The following is a 17,176-nucleotide window of genomic DNA, read 5'->3' as shown; positions in this document are numbered from 1 at the left end:
TTGTTTTGTTTTTCTCTTAAGTAAAAAGAAGCAATTAATTTTAGAAAAAAGCTACACATGATTTGTTTACTTTCATCACTTTGTAATCAACAGTGAAACTGCTAGCCAGGAGGACCACATCTAATGTAATTTAAAATCACTGGGATGGGCAGTTTATTTCCAGTTCTAAAAGTATGCAGTAGAACAGCGCTACAGATATTAATAAAGCTTCAGTTCTTCACACTGAGAATTCAAAGAACCAGTGGCAAGATTCCCTGATGCAAGCCTTATCAGTGTTAAGCAATGTGTCAAGATAAGAGGCTCTTTCTCTTTAATTGTCCTCAGTATTTAAGAATATATTATTTTCTAATCATGTAGCCACCTGAACACAATGATGAAACAGCTTGAAACTCCTTCACTAAGTTTTTAAAATAGGTTTTGCAGATTTATTTTTTTTTTTAATCTTTGAAATAAAAGTATGATATACAGACAGTATAGCAAATGCCATCAAATTTTCACACTGTTCTCTGAAGATTACATTATGTTCTGAAGAATTTTTCAAATAATTGTATTTCAATCTGCACTTAGATTCACTGAATTCAATAGAAAACCCTCTGGAAAAGGTCCTGTATGGAAACATTTTTCATACTATGAATGTGAAGTTCATAATAACAGTACAGTACTCACAATGCATTTAAATTTCAATATCCCTCTAACACACCCTGGTAGGTAACAACAGGTCATAATTCAGAACAATGATTTCCCCTTCCCATTATACCATTCAAACTATCCGCAGTGTTCTTACAATCTCCCCAAAGAGTAATAAAAATAGTAGAATTTTATGTTCATGCATTTATCACAAATGAAGAGAACACAAAAGAAAAAGGATGCTGTTCTGCAGTTGCCAAGTTTGAAACAGCTGTTAAATTTACATAAAATGATTCCATTAACTACCTTGTATTTTCCTTCTAGTCAAGTGTAAGATGGCCATATATGGATATATCTAAAATTTTTAGCAAATACATAATTCCAAAAGATTCAAATAGCTGCTAATCTCATCATTATAACCTCCCCAAAGTACAAGCACCTGACAATGACTTCCTTTTATAAGACAAAATTCAATTGATTACAAAGAAGTTTTCCAGGTGGGAAAATGAAATAAATTTGTTAGCACCTCATTAACCTCTGTATCAAACTATCCTATCAGTTTAATTAAAGCAGCAAAGTATGTTTGTTTTAATTTATTCAGCATTAATTTATTTAGTCGGTGAAATAAGATAATAAGTAAACATAATTTGTCAAAACTGATTGTAAATTTTACACACACTGTAAAGACTGTGACCAGCACAGTACAGGAGCCTATTAAACAATTTTTTTTTTACTGAGAAAGTGGTCATGTACTGGAAAAAGCTGCTCAGAGAAGCTGTGGATGCCACTTCACGGGAGATGTTTAAGGCCAGGTTGGATGGAGCTTTGTGCAATTCAATCTAGTACTTGGTCTTGTGATTGGAAACCTTTTGCCTTTGGCTGGGGGGTTGGAACTTGATGATGCTTGTCCCTTCCAACCCAAGTCATTCTATGATTCTACAATTTATATGCATATTTTGCTCTATCAGAACTAAATATAGCAAATATGCCAGTTCTCCAACAAATACAAATGCCCCCAGAAAAGTATAGGAAATTGTGTACTTTAAATAAACGTGCATACATACATGTGTTTGCATTATATATACTATACTTAAAATATCTATCTATATACTATATATGATACTAATATATACTTTTAAACACACACCAAGCACAGTCAAAGGCAGTGAGCTTAAATTTGTGACACTGATATCATGTTTTCACCAATCACAGATAAACAAATTGGTTAGTAATGGTACAGTAAACATTACTAAATATATATATCATGAACAAAAATTTAATCATGTCATCAAAGCCTTAAGGCACATGATAGAACACTGGATTAAAAAACCATGAGGCTGGTGTCTTGGTTTTCCATACTGTTGACAGAAACCTCATCCAAAACCACCTGCTCACCAAGGAGAACACTAAGAGGACTAATTCCTAGACTGCCTTTCTGGAGTTTCATCACCTCAAAATTCATAGCCAAGAACATGAGGTTAAATGCTTGTGTTTATTTTAAAATTATATTTCTCCCACTTTTTGAATGCAGACTCATATTCATTTAGCCCACGCTAAATAAATAAATAAATAAATAAATAAATAAATCACAGTATTTCAACATATGCTCAGTTCCAAACAAAACCATTAATTTGAGATTGCTGCTTGATCCAGGCAGACTATTTTATTAGGTTACTGAATACGTAGCAATCTGTATTTCGTATATACAGTGAAAATAAAATGTAAAAATATTTTCCCTACTGAAATTATAACAAACAAAATCAAATCAACGTTATCAAAACAGTATTGACTTCAACCTCCTGCAAAATCTTTAAGTCTTAACACAGATTTAGAGGTTTAATTCAGATAAATGTAATAGTGCATGCAATTTCAATTTCTGTTAATTTATGTCCTCGTCTTTTTCAAAAACGCTTTGAAGTGGAAGCTGAAAACATGTAACACTTTTTAACTTTTACGTGCATGCTTATGCCTTGAGAATATGTCCTATGGCTCATATGTTCCACAATAAATAAATTCCTGTGATATTTAATTTTTTCTATTTATCTTGTCCCAAGTAATCATATATGGCAAGGAATGTATTACTGGAATTATATTCCAACAAAAGACAACCAGATAACATTTATGTCTTACAAGAATCTCATTCAAATAGGAAAAATAAATAAACAAACAAAGAAAGAAAGAAAGAAAGAAAGAAACTGCATCAATAGCAGTAGCTGAGGGGTTTAGATCTGAGGGGCTTCTTCTTTTTTTTTTTTTTTTTTTTTTTTTTTTTTTTGCATATAAAAAAACTAAAATAAAAAGATACAATAATGTTGTTCTTCTGCTGGGAAAATAAAACAGTATTTTTGGCTTAGTATGAATTACTCTGTGATATGGGAGAAACAAATTTTCATATATAAATTATGATAGTGTAATGCAAACTTTGGACCACATCTTTCATAGCCAGCACTGACCTGTCTTAATTATTGATCTTCTTTGCATAAAATTTTAGAAATAAATTTATTTCCTTCCTTGTCTGCAGCATGTATTTATGTAGTTGCTTAATTTTTCCAATAACTTCAAATAATAACTGTTAATCTTAAAAAAAAAAAAAAAAAGCCACAGAGATTTAAAATATATAAAAAAGATGTTATATTGCATTTAAACCACAGCAACTGCTATTTCTTACCCTAGACAACCTGTCTGAAGATTAGGAAAAAAAACAACACAATTATATCTCTCCATTTCATTCAAAATGTGAAAAGTTCCTTTTCAAAAGGTAATTAAGTTGAATGTCTTTCCTACTATGTCATCTTTTCACGCTTATTTGGTTCACAGACATAATAAATGTGTCTGGTGTATTGACTTTTAATTATATTAAGAGTTCTTACTAAAATAAATCTTACCCTGTTCATTAAGATTTTACTGTAAATGATTTTACTAGATCTCTGATGTCTCAGAAGGAAAACAACTACAGCCAGTAGTTACCAGGCTTAAGAAATATGCCATGCTCACCTAATTAATAAAGACAGGAGTCGTAATTTAATTATTCAGCTCTGACATCTATTTTGTGCATGTCTTGCACTCAGTCACTGTAATAAAGCAAAGTTCTGTGAGTACACCGTAATTCAGAAGCATTTCAGTAGCATGAGACAAATCAGGTGCTGTAAAACGTCATTCATATTCTTATTTAACATAAAATGATGAGGAATTTTCTGGTTAATCACTACAAGCAAAAGGACCATATCACTAATAATTAAAACATAATTACCTTTCTTCCTAATTATTGGATACATTACACTGGTATGCTGGATTTCATGCAGAACATCTCTATGATTTAAGAGCTGTATCAATGTCTTGCAATTAGATTTTTCTTTCTGCATATTATAACTGCACTAAGTTACAAGTTATTTGTGTTTTCTTCTATAGACCACGACAGGGCTTTTTGCCTGTCATCCATTTCCTACTTCTGTCACTAACTGCAAAGAAATATGGAGGCAACCAGCTATTTAAGTGTATTCATTTCTATCAAAAATGCAGCCATGCCCTTAGAGCCAGACCAGAAACAGACACAACAGCCAACATTAGACTGCAAAATGTAATTACAGCCCACTTTGACTAAAACAAAACCTTGGAAAACAAGACTGGCAGCTGTTGGCTGCAAATAGGATGGAGAGAACTCCATTCTCTCATCTGAATAATGTGTTCTCCCTTAAAAACAGTTTCAGCCCAAGGCTGCACATATGTTTCAGGCAGCACGTACAACAACCCTGATCTCCAGTGACCATTCCTGAATTAATGTTCCAGTTTTCTCCATTTCTTCTAACTCTCCAAAACCTGCTCAGGGACGGTAGTTAGGATCGTCTGTGCTTTTAACAACTCATAGGAGAAGTTCTAAATTTGTACACCTTCCAGTAAATTTCTAGAAGATTTTTAAAACAGAAAACTGTTGTTCTGGGCCAAGAAATATTAAATTTCACACCATTTTAGCATTTCTATCTATCTGTGGTTAACAGATTAGCTTGGGCCCCTATGTTTTCTATAACTCATTTTAAAATTCTTGCACTGGCAACACTTATTTGAATATTATTTCTTTTCAAAATCAGGGTGGATAGATAACCAAATAAAGTGAGATGTGTGGATTTCCATGCCATGGCAAAAAACAAATAAACAAGAGCAGGCACTATTACAGAATAAGAGTAGGATGAGTATTTTTTAAAAAGTCAAGAAAACAGAAAGGTTTCTGCATACCTAACAAAAATGTAGAGAAGTTCTAGAATGAAATGCTGGTAAAAGTAAGATGGGTAAAATTAAACTTACTTACATGGATATAGAACTTTTGCTCAAAGACTTCTTTTACTTTTTAGGTGGAAAAAAAAAAATCACTCACAAAGCATAAAAAGTTTTAAGGGCAGAATACACCAGAGTTATGTGTAGGTTCAGAAAAATATCAATGTAGCCAAGCTCCTCAGTTTTACCATTCCCATGTGAAATTCTTAAGAAATGTAAAACTGAAGTTCCTCTCTTGAGAAGTGTTGAATCTCACAGGACTAAAAGGAAAGTCCTGCCTGCATTAATTGATCACCAGGGATTGTTTCTCTAGTTTTAAGAAGAAAGATTTCTCCTGGATAAGAACAGTCACATATTTTCATTTATTTTTGAAATTTCCAAGACAGTTATAATACACAGTGGTTCAGTTTGAATATAATTTGGGGCTAACAAATGGGAAAATGAAAACAGTGTGACATCATTTTCCATGAAGACATAAATTAGAGACTGCCATGGAGTTGGCCAAAAGCTGTCAAGACTTACTAAATCCTCACGCTCTTTCAGTACAACCTATATTTGTTTGTGTATGAATTTATTATGCAGTCTTGATTTGCTCATAGTTGACAGCAAAAGTGAACTCGGGAAAAATAAACAAATGCTTGACACAGACTACATTCCTGGCCAAATCCGGTGAAATTTTATTATTGTTTCATTGCATAATATAGAATACTGTTAATATTGCTCATTTTGAACAGTTTCTCTTCTTCATGTTATGTGTAGCTCTTGTTTTGTGGCAAGCCCTCAGAAACATCTGTCATTATTTATACTCATCATCATTATTTTTCAGGATGTAAAAGAGCCAGAATTTCACCTTTTGTTTAAATTCTGTGAAGAATCAGAAGTACACTATGCACAGAGGACAGAAAAATAAGAATTGCCAAATCCCTTGAGCAAAATGTAGCTCTTAATAATAAAAGGATTATCTACTCCTTTCAGAGTATTTTTAAATCAATTCAGAAAGAAGCTAATATTAATATTTCCACTGTATTTGAACTACAAAATACTACAGATTTTTTTAAAAAAATTCTTTTTACAAATACTGCTCAAGCCATTGTTCTTGGAATATCAGCTCTTGGTATATTTTAGATATATAATGCCTGGAACATGCCTTTTCCAAATTTCTAAATACCTCAGCTTCCCAAGCACTCTTTTCTCTTTTTAAAGATGAGGTGCGACAGGGATGAATTCTCACCTAGTATCTTAAAAGAACAAGGTAGTCTGTCAAGGTCTGCACGACCCCAGTGATTTTTCATTTGAAAAACAGAAGGAAATACAGTAAAGAAAAACGTTAGGTCATGGTTGGATTGATGATCTTTAAGGTCTTCCCAACCTGAGTGATTCAGTGACTCTATGATTCTACGATTCTTTGATTCAGAGGGAAAGATAAAGCTGTTTGTATGTCACCAGATACTCCTTTTATCCCTCATTCTGCTCATCTTTGCAGCGAGTGCTCCCCGGCCATCTCACCTTAAGGATGAGAGTAAGGCCTTTGGTTTTTGGACATTCATTTTATTTGATTTATTTGATTTATTAGCCTCAATTCCAATTATACTGTATTATATTGTGTTTTCTTGCATTCTGATATTATAACTAGTAACTTAGTTTTCCACCTCAGGTCACTGTCACTGCTTTGTTTTTAGGCCCATCTACCTGCCCTTTCCCCTTTCCTGAGACATGGATCTGTGGGTCCCCCTACCCTATCAGTCCCAATACTGGGACAAACCAGACCATAAACAATTCTAATCCCATAAATTTATATTTTCAGTTGCTATCTCTTTTGACATTAAACCCTCCAAAATAATTTGGGTATAATTTTCTTCAAGCAAATTAGTAAATCAGAAGGAATAATAGCTGGTTTCCTATTCTGAATTTCATTCCTTCTCTGAAGCAAGAATCCAAACTTTGTAATATCTTCTGAATTTCTAAATCATTTAGAAGTCAGCCTTCATAATGAATAATCAAATTTGAATGTTAGCATTTTGTTTTGCTAATTAACTCTTTGCGCATGTTCCATTATGCCACTTATATTTTTTTTCACTCCTTATCATAATTATAATAAAATATTTTATCCTTCAACTAGTAATTAATTTATTATTAATTAATTACTAATTAATCATTAGTAATTAATGACTTTATTTTACCAATTCACTTACGATAGTAAAGAAAGGCTAGAATAATTTACCACAAATTAAAAACTGCTACTGAATTTGAAGGTGAAATGTAAAATTAAAAAATAACTACCTTCATCTATGTTAAAAATTCAATGAAAGCTCTTAGAAAATATGTAGAACGGCATCCTGCAGAAAGCTTTTCTTAATATAATGTACCTCTCTATTGTAAATCAAAGAGCCTGCAGGTTGCTATTAAGCTGAGAATAATAGTATATTCTGCTTCTAGTAAGATGTCTGTTCAGAAAGCACATTAAAAAAAAAAAAAATCATTCAAAACAAAGGTATTAATGCAGATGTATGGTGTCTCAATAACAAATCACACCTTTTTTGTTTTCTCCAGCTCTTGCTTGCTACCTTCCACCTGCATTTTTTTTTTTTTAAATCAGTTTCTCAGTAAATAAGTAAAAAGCACATTAGATGCCTTTTGAAATACATTATTTATTTATTTATTTATTTTTCAGACAAAATAGAATGCTTGAAAATTTCAACAGTGATTGAAGGTGTTTCATCTCACCATTCTAACAGCTTTTTTGTCTGGTCCTCTACCACTGAAGTAACCTGCTGCCCAGATGAGATCCTTGCATTAATTTGTATTTCAAAGTTACAACTTTACACTGAATATGACGTATAATAAATGATCATAAATGACCAGATGATACAGCTAAAAAGTTCTCTCTATAGATGTACAACTAAGATCTCTGCAGATACATAATCTTGATTCTGATTGCAAGGCTGCCGTTAATTGGGTTTAATTTTATATGATAGCCAGTTTTGAGAAAGTGCTGGTGAAAAACTCCCCAAATGCTTGTTCCTGCAAAATTTGCTGTACATTTTATGGATCAAATGAGCAATAAGGATCAGATGAGCATAAAAACAATGCCTGAAATCATAATTTTGATCAATCATTCATTCCTATTTCCCTCTGTAACTCAGTTTGCACATACACAGTTCTATCCTCTGAGTAGAAAGATGTCAGAGTGCAAACAATCCCTGACAGAAGAAAGGTGATTTCATTCCATTCAGTGAGATATGGCACATTTAATTTAAATTATGCACAAATCAAAGCTATATGTCACGTAAGTGAAGGTGGCACACAGCCCTTCAGAGAAGAACATATCAGCTTCCCTAAGATCCGTACCATCTGCCTGTCAATTTAAATCAATCATTCTGCGTAGTTTTTTTTTCCAAGTCACTTGCTTTAGAAGTATGAGGCTTCATCCAGAATCAATCAAAATCAGTGGAAGACTTATTTCACTGAATCTTGGATCAGAACACTGTGTCAAGATACAGATACCTTTGACACTGTGCTCATTTTCAGCACTGTTAAAACTTCCAGAGAATTAGGAAGTACAGTTTACCAGAACATGTTCACACAGTTGCTTTTTACCTGTGGAGAGTGGTTTCACACAATCCAGATCTGCAACCAAATCTAAACAGCATCACACTGCCCAAATGCTCTCTGCCCTGGACTAACAGAAGATACAAGCCATAAGGGAGCTGCATCCTCTCTCCACTGTTATTACAGAGAAACTGCACTGTATCTCTTCACCTTCTCTGTGTGCCTATCAAAAGAAAAAGTGTGTCTAATAGAATGCATTCCTAGAATGAAGCAGTACTAAAGCTGGAAACTGGATGTTTTGTTTGTTTTTGTTGTTGTTTTGTTTTGTTTTGTTTTCTTCAGTTGAAGCTTTTAAGATGAAAAATTTTCATGTTGTTGCCATGTCCATAGTAAGTTACAGACAGCCTGAAACCTGTGGCCTATTGCTGCTCTGCTCCAGCATGCCACCTCCTGGGTCACTGCAGTGGATCAACTCCTCTTATTGGAGACTTGTTTTGTCTCAGTTATCCTTTTTATCATTCACTTCTTTGCTGAGCAACTTTTCACCTCCATTTTATGCAACAAATATTTAAAAAAAAATAAATAAAAAGAAGAAAATCATAATTCCGAAGTGTTTTCTTTACAACCTACTGTTTCACTTTTAAGGCCAGGTCTATACCTCATGATCACAGAATGCTGTCTCACAAATACCAGGATTAAGAAAATAATAAATTACAAAGAATAATATAGAATTATATTATTGTTTAAACAATAAGGCATGCTGAATTTTTTTTTTTTCTTGTTGCATTTTAATGAAATAAGTAATTCCAGAAAGTCTGAATTTCGGTTTTCATAAAAGTAAATGGATGCTAATAGGCCATGCAAAAAAGACTCTTCTTGTTAAAATACAAATGCCTAATAATATATAATAAAATATTTATGTTAATACATGTGTAAGAAATTAATACTGTAGCTGAATTGGAAACAAAATTGCTTTAGTTAACCAACCATTGCAATGCAATCAAGTACGATATCAAACGTAATTGTGTAAGAGCATTTGGGGAATAACAGCAATTATTTCATAGAGCATTCTCCCCCTCTACTTCTAATTCACTTGCACACAGATTTTTTTCCATGCATCTCTACACCAGCAAAGTAATTCAACCATCATAAGTGTCAAAAACACATCATTTCACTCTGCAACACACAAGAAAATTCAAACTGACAAGGCTGTTTCATTTACCAATACTGGGTTGTAAGTCTGATTTGTAACTGCATTAATCTAAAAATGTTTAAGCAGTTTTTTATTTCTCCAGCTGTGTGCACCACTAGGGAATTGTGCGATGCTGATGGAGCAGGAAGCAAAGAATGGCATTTCTTTGTTTGCCTGGAGCTAAGTACTTCGGATTTGCCTTCACACACTTCATACTATTCTCTAAAGATTTAACAGTCCTCTAATGTTAGTATTATTTTTCGGCTGTTTGAGAAAAACTGCAGTTCAGTATTCAATATTTTAATTGACTACATGCTTAATCAGACAACAATACATGTTACAATCCAATATTAATGAAAAGCTTTCCTCCTCCTTTTACTCAGATGTTCAGTATTCTTAATTAGTATTCATAGTTAACATCCCTTTAAATCATTTCGTACATTTTATGTCGATTAGTAATTACTAAAATTATTTTAGCATTAAATTATTAATGTAAAACACCAAAAAATATTATGATCATTACTTCTGTCAGTCACCTAAAAAACAGCGGTATACACTCTTAAATCATTTTAGATTTTAGGGTTTTGTTGTTTTGTTGTTTTGTTTTTTTTTTTTCATTTATTAGTAAAAATAAGGTATATGTAGCTGCCACCTCTATATCAATCTGTGCGTTTAGAACAGTGTACAAGATAACAGCAGGATAGGAACACATGCATATTTTAGCTAAAAATCAGACATTCCCTGTTCAGTAAGCTACAGGGTCAAGTTGAAGTTTGAATGCCCATCAATCAGATTTCTATGTTCACATACATGTATGTTTTGTTTTTGTTTTGTTTTGTTTCGTTTTTAAGGATTAACAATCTAATTCAGATTAAGTCAAAATAAAATGTTAAAATTGTTGAACTTCAAATAAAAAACACTAAAATGTACTGCATTGTCTTTCTTGAAGCAGTTTCAATTCAATACACTATAGCACTAGAAATAAGGAGAGACATTCTACACTCAAAAATAATAAGATAACTGGATTTTAGTAGATGTTTCTATCAAAATTTTAGGTTTTTTTTGTTTTTGTTTTTGTTTTTTTTATGAAAGACAATTCTCTACTTTAGATAATTCTGACAGTCTTCATATGGAATTATTACATGAATTAAAAAGAATGGGATCAAATCTGGATCTTCAAAAATGTTTTCCTGTACAAATTAATTTAATACTACATTTTCTGACAATAATGAACTTCTGCTAATTGTGATATTAACCTGAAGATTGCTTACTTGCATCTTTTGCAATGGTCTGTTCATGAGTGTGTACTGAGAGTAAGTTGTTAGAACAGATGATGTGGCAGTTATGATGGCCAAATTTCTTGTAGCCCTGTAGTAAGTCCATCCCTCTTTGCTCTTCCTCTGTTGGATTTATTCCACTGAAATCAGCCTATATATAACTCTCTAGAAGGAATGGTCACAATATTTACTCCTCAAAACTCCACAGGCTATTATTGTGCTGCAGTGTAACTGCCAAGGACATCAGTGATTACAAACTCACTAGAAGAAAAAAGACCATCCCAAAGAACTTATTTCTAAAGTTACTTATGCGTAGTATTGCTGGGAGAGCTTTCATCACCCTAAAACAATTTCTAGGAAAGGAAATACATCTCATATAGAATGATGCAGACTATTCATACTGACATCAAAGGTATCAGAAGAAATGCTATCAGGGAGAACTGAAGGAAGTTTTACAGTGTATCTTCCATATTACATCAGAGCCATTAGGAGAATGAAACTTAGAGTGAAAATTAAGTTTATCAGAAAAATCTGTGCACGAACTAATTTGAAAAGGCACATTCTAAAAAGTAGGCCAGAAGAGAAGAAAGATTACTTCTGGCAAAAAATGAAGCAAATTAAATTATAAGAAGCTTAATGCATTTATATCAAATTTAATTGCATAACCTAATGTCAAGGTTATTATATGGTGCACAGCTAATACCAAACAACCTTGGTTTGTAGTTAATTTATTATAAAACCAAATGTCTTTCTTTTTTTTTTTTTTTTTTTTTTTTCTTTACCACAGTCTTTTCTTGTGCCATAACATTAATACAAACATCACATTTCAAAACTACTTTGAGGTCTCTTCTTGACTATAAATTCCAGTGATGTGGTGAAATCAGAAACAAAAAATAGAGACAGTATTGTTGATATGAAACCAATGTGTTCTGTAAGAATAAAAATGATCTGAAAGAGCATCTGACCTCATCCACGTTGTTCTTCACAGAGCCCACAAAATCTATGGGTTTTGTTTCCTACTCAGAACAGTTATAGATTAGCAGCTAAGGTCACTGTGGAATTTCCATTACTGCATCCCCATGGATGTGACATTCTGTGTTTTACCATGTAATAGAAGCTGTGCCTGTGCAGGGAGTGCATGTAGAAAGAATTCAGACCATATCCATAACCTTTTGCTCACTAAAAAGGCAGTCATTTTATGTGAATTTGGCTTAACTTTACAGTCTGAATAGGTTTTTGTTGTCTTGTTTTTGGCTTGTTTTTAAGAACTCCGTGTCCAGGAACTCCATGTCCAAGTGTATGAACACTGGGACATAAAGGACACTTCGGAAAAGCATTGTACACTTAACTGTGTATCTCTATGATGCCAGTGGATGTGCAGACACAGTCTGCAAAATCACATCAAAGCACCATCTGCTTTTATTCTTGAAGAAAGAGGTAAAAGTGGCATACATAATGAATAACTTTGACACTGCAGGAAACTGCAATCTAAAATTGGAGGCTTATATCTATACAGTGCATATGAATTTGAGTTGAACAGTTATAAAGTATTAGTGTTGTGCATTTTAAAATCATACACTCGCATCTGAAAATCACTCAATCACATCTGAAATGACTGAAGATGATAATTTAGAATTTGACCAATCTCTTTCATAAGTACCAGAATGTTGATGAGATGCTGTTATTGAAGTACAGAGAAAGATTTTTAAAATAAAAAGCTTCAGACATGGTGCATGTAGTCACGTAAACATCAAAATTCTTTTGTATAAAATTTATTTCTGTCATATAAAAAACAACTTGTTAAAAGAAATTCTATAATTATTTTTCAGAATTCGGAGTAGCACAAGCTTCAGCAATATTAGTTATCACTCAGAGACATCTCTTCTACAATTACTCCTGATGCATCAGAACAAAAAGATGTCCTGTGTATGACTCAGAACTACGTAATTGGACCTGTGAAGCTCCCTATGACTTATGAATGGAAAAGTCCACTTTGTTCTCTACAGATCCAGGCACATGTTACTGAGTAACAAATACATTCACAGGTGATGATCCCTTCTGAGCTGGATGTATAAACAACGTGTTTGTAAGAAGAGAATTAACATTAGAATGAGGAAAATTCTTAAAAGTTTAAAAGAAGAAAAACTGAAACTTACCCCAAACTCATCCCTCCACTGATGTGATGCTTGGTATTTCTCTGCTTCTTTAGCGAGGCGCTGAAGACCAAAGAGAGGACGTATATATTAGTTTTCCCAGACTCTTCACAGTGCTAAGTCTTATATATAAACTTATTTTCTCTATATAATTTTATACATGCATGTTTTTGACCTTAATTGAAATTGAAGCATATTTGAATAAGAATGTACTACATGGATTTCCAAAAAATCTGTATATTGCTTACAAATCTAAGCACTGCAACCATGAACTAGGAAGCTTAACATTCCAGCATCATTTCAGAAGTTCTAGTTAAATTTGAAATCGACCAGTACCTTTCTAAAAATACTTTGTCTTCACACACCTTGGCTTATATGTATAATTTTAATCTACCACACAAACAGAAGCATTTATTAGAATCTTAAAACATTATTGTGGATGCTTATTTTCATAATAAATAACTATATTCAATTACACAAGGTACTGATATCCTCTGTGATGATTATGGACCCATAAAAGCTTAGGAATTTGAACTAAATGTAGTCTGGTCTGAAAAGCTCAGTGAATGTTTGCCACTGGAGAGTATCAAGCATGCTCCTAGAGGGCATTTTTCCAGTTTAATTTAGTTTGAAAGAAGATCAGTTTATACATTTAGCCCCACAGGAAGTAAAAGATGTCAGACAATTGATTGCCTTTCAAACCAATCCTCAAAAAATTATAAAATTTTCTAAAACACTTTTACATGTCTATTTTATAACAACTTTGAATAGAAGAGAATAATGCTTGTTCTCCAGTTCTGCTGTAGACAGCATCCCCAGTGCCTGCAGCCCTGAAGCAGGCTCCCATCCTGGAAGACAGAAATTATATGAACGCTGTTCACATCGACTCAGTTATTTCCTGATTTTTGAGTAGGTGACTTTGAAAACTATATTACTTTAGAGCTCAATAAAACTGTAAGATTAGGGGTAGTTACGTTCTCTTTTTAACAGAATAGGTTTGATTTATCCACAAGGTAACTAGGCAACCAAATTCTTTACTGTGTAAGGATAAGCAGCACGTAGGCCCAACAAATATTTTAATATTCATATCAATTCCTACACAAAATGAACTGGTCGTCTAAGTCACCTTTTCAGTTCAGTCAACTGTCAATTCTTGTTAACAACCAAAAGGACAGTGACCAGAAAGTTCATGGAATCTCAGATGGCAAAGCTGGTGCTGTCACAGTCTCATATCAGCCCCAGTGCAGGAGGGCAACCACCTTGTTATCCGACTGCATAAGGACACTCCATCTCACTCCTCTAACAACAGCTAGGTGACAACTTTCATAAAGCAAAATTTAACACCTATTTATTTATTTCTTTATTTAATTTGCAATCATCTTGTAAAGGAATAATTATGTGCTTGGCTTCCAAAAGATAAGTGAACCTTCCTGCATGTTTTACTGCCAATTCAAATGATTTTCAGCTAACAAAGTCAGTAGTACCTTACAGGCTCTCCCAACTAACTAGAACTGCCTTCTCTAGTATCCAAACAGCACATCTACAAAAGAAAAACTGTAATATAACTTGATGCACTACACTGACACACAGTCCAACTCTCTTTTGACCTCAATGGACAAATCCACTACCTCAGATATCTACAGTATTGTCAGTTATCTGGTAATACACTAGAATAATTTTGTATGTTTCATTTCTTTACTCAATAAAGCAAGTTCTGCATCCAAATTGGTCTGTCCTAGCTTGAGTACAAGCTGATTAAATCACGTTTTACCAGATAGTAACAAAGGAAGACATGACCCTATGCAGGTAAATAGAAGTAGCTAACTCTACCCTCATTTCTCCTCCTGCTTTCCTACCTCAATGAGAAACTAGCTATGTTCCTTGACTCAAAGACAAAAAATAAAAAATAAGTTTAAATCCCATGACCTGAGTGGAAATACAGACTTCTCCAGAGCTAGACCTGCTTACAATAGGAACAGAGACAAGCTGATACAGCCTTATGATGTCTTGTTCATCACATATCTGAAGAATCCCTGCACGCTATTGTGTATCGGTTTAACTTAACTGCCAGTTACATCATAAATTTTCTAGTAACTCTAGCTGGAGGGAAGGCAGAATGTAGGCCTGGTCCTTTTCCCAGTATTGTATCAGAGATAGAATTCAAGCCTACCCTACTTGATATCAGTCCTGTATTTTCCCTGAAACAGATAATCTTTTCCATCAACAATTTCCATAAATACTATCTGATTAATAGCCAGTATAATGGCTGTTAGCCAGGACTGGAAGAAATCTGTAAATTAAGCATTCATAAGAGCAAATCACTTGATTTCTCAAAGTGGTGACAAATATTGTATTTCTACCTTATATTTCTGCAACAGAATGCTCCTGTAATTCTATAGCCATGTGAGTTATGTATGTAAAAACAAAGATCAGTATACTACAGTATTCTGATTACCTAGCTCAACTTCAGCAGATAATCAGTGCTTATGTGCAGGTTACCACAGGGGCACAGATCATTTAAGGATGTCATTTTCAAAAAGGCAGGCTTGTTGTTGTTGTTGCTTGTTTTCCTTTGTGCTTTTGTTTGTTGATTTTTTTTTCTTATTAAAGATAAATATTAGTTAAGATGAAATTTTTGCATTCCAAAAGAAAAGAATCACTCTCTCGAGTAATATCTTTAATAAGGAAAGTGTATTAGAAATAGAATTTATAAGAGAAAGAGTTTTTTGAAACTAAGATTATTTCAGAAGTTGTTCATTTCTATGAAAAGAAAAATTCTATGACTATACATGGGCTCTAATGACTGAGACATTCACCTTTCCGCAGGGGGAGTGATTTGTTAACAGAAAGAGTAAGAAGTCGGGACTCCTGGGTCAAAAATGCCTAGATGCTAACTCAAATTACCTATGCCTTTTTCTGCAACAAAAAGAGAGACTAATTTTTCATGTCTCTCAAAGTCATGCCTGCTTGCTTTTAAGGTATGCAAATGTCAGGTCTCATTTTCCCCATTTTGATGGAGGAGTCTCTGGAGAACACCAGAAGAGAAACACAACTGCATGCTGACATCAGACATCCCATTTTTCATTCTTGTTACCACAAAGGCTTCATAAAGGAACACCTTCTTCAATACCATGGCCCACTGCAGTTTCCTATACATTTCTATAGCAAATTCTGAAACTTGGAGGCAAAAGATATGCAAAAAAGACTCTGGAACAAACACGCAAAATAGTTATTCTACATATTAGGCTTCAATCATTTCTCACTCTGTATCTTGTATGAATGCTGTGAAGGCAATGACTGTGAAAAGTTTTCTGGCTTTGAATGAAGATCTCTTTAATATCATAATTTTAAATAGAATTGAATTGATCAGGTTGGCAAAGACCTTCAAGATGATCAAGATAGAAAGGATTACACATCACACATTACTGAAAAGAGATGAAGGGAGAAAACCAAAATGCAACAATATTCTGGTTTACTTCAAGGTATGAAAGCTCTATAAGGTCTGCTGGAAAACAAGGATTCTTAGATTATGTTTCAGTGATACTCAAATCTCTGAAATAATAAATGAGCAAACTGAGAAACCACACACAGTAAGACAGAGTTGCAAACACAAATAAAATGCTGTAGCATATATTCCTATGCTTATGGAGGATGTCTGGCAGGGCTGTAACAGTGCTTATATATATGGGAACAAAAGAGCTGACACTAGATTTAGCCAATGCAATTGATGTGATAAGTGTTTGGGAGCAATATGATTAAACAATCATTTCTACATGAATCAGGTATTTCTATTTTATGTTTTTTAATCAATGAAATCTTCTTACTACCTTACTTTTCTCTGAATATCAGTTGTTCAAAGTCCAGTGTATTTCGGAATACCTAGATTGTTAATAAGAGAACAATTGTTCCTTGAAAAACAGCCACTTCTCACTAATAAGTACTACGGCTTTTTAAACAAGCATTGAAGGAAATGGGGAGCTTCCTGCTCCTAGGGCTTCCTTAGATCTTTCAAAGATAATCATTACCTTTAAAGCAAAACAACTTATTGTGAAATATACAGAAAGATGCAAGAATTATTTACTCCATCAGCCTGTGATCTTTCTTTTAAC

At 33.5% G+C, this 17,176-nt stretch overlaps 1 protein-coding gene across 3 annotated transcripts in view; it reads right to left on the bottom strand.

The window, feature by feature from the left end:
* CACNA2D1 (calcium voltage-gated channel auxiliary subunit alpha2delta 1) overlaps nt 1-17,176 on the bottom strand; it is a 335,419-nt gene that overhangs the window by 145,013 nt on the left and 173,230 nt on the right. For all 3 annotated transcript variants that reach the window (XM_072326869.1, XM_072326871.1, XM_072326870.1), the window contains exon 4: nt 13,071-13,130. In XM_072326869.1, coding sequence (XP_072182970.1) covers nt 13,071-13,130 — 60 coding nt within the window. The remainder of the gene's footprint in view (nt 1-13,070; nt 13,131-17,176) is intronic.

The sequence above is a fragment of the Excalfactoria chinensis genome, chromosome 1, assembly GCF_039878825.1.
Source record: "Excalfactoria chinensis isolate bCotChi1 chromosome 1, bCotChi1.hap2, whole genome shotgun sequence".
Classification (NCBI taxonomy): domain Eukaryota; kingdom Metazoa; phylum Chordata; class Aves; order Galliformes; family Phasianidae; genus Excalfactoria; species Excalfactoria chinensis.
The sequence above is the reverse complement of the archived record's forward strand: the minus strand, read 5'-3'. Positions and strand labels throughout refer to the sequence as shown.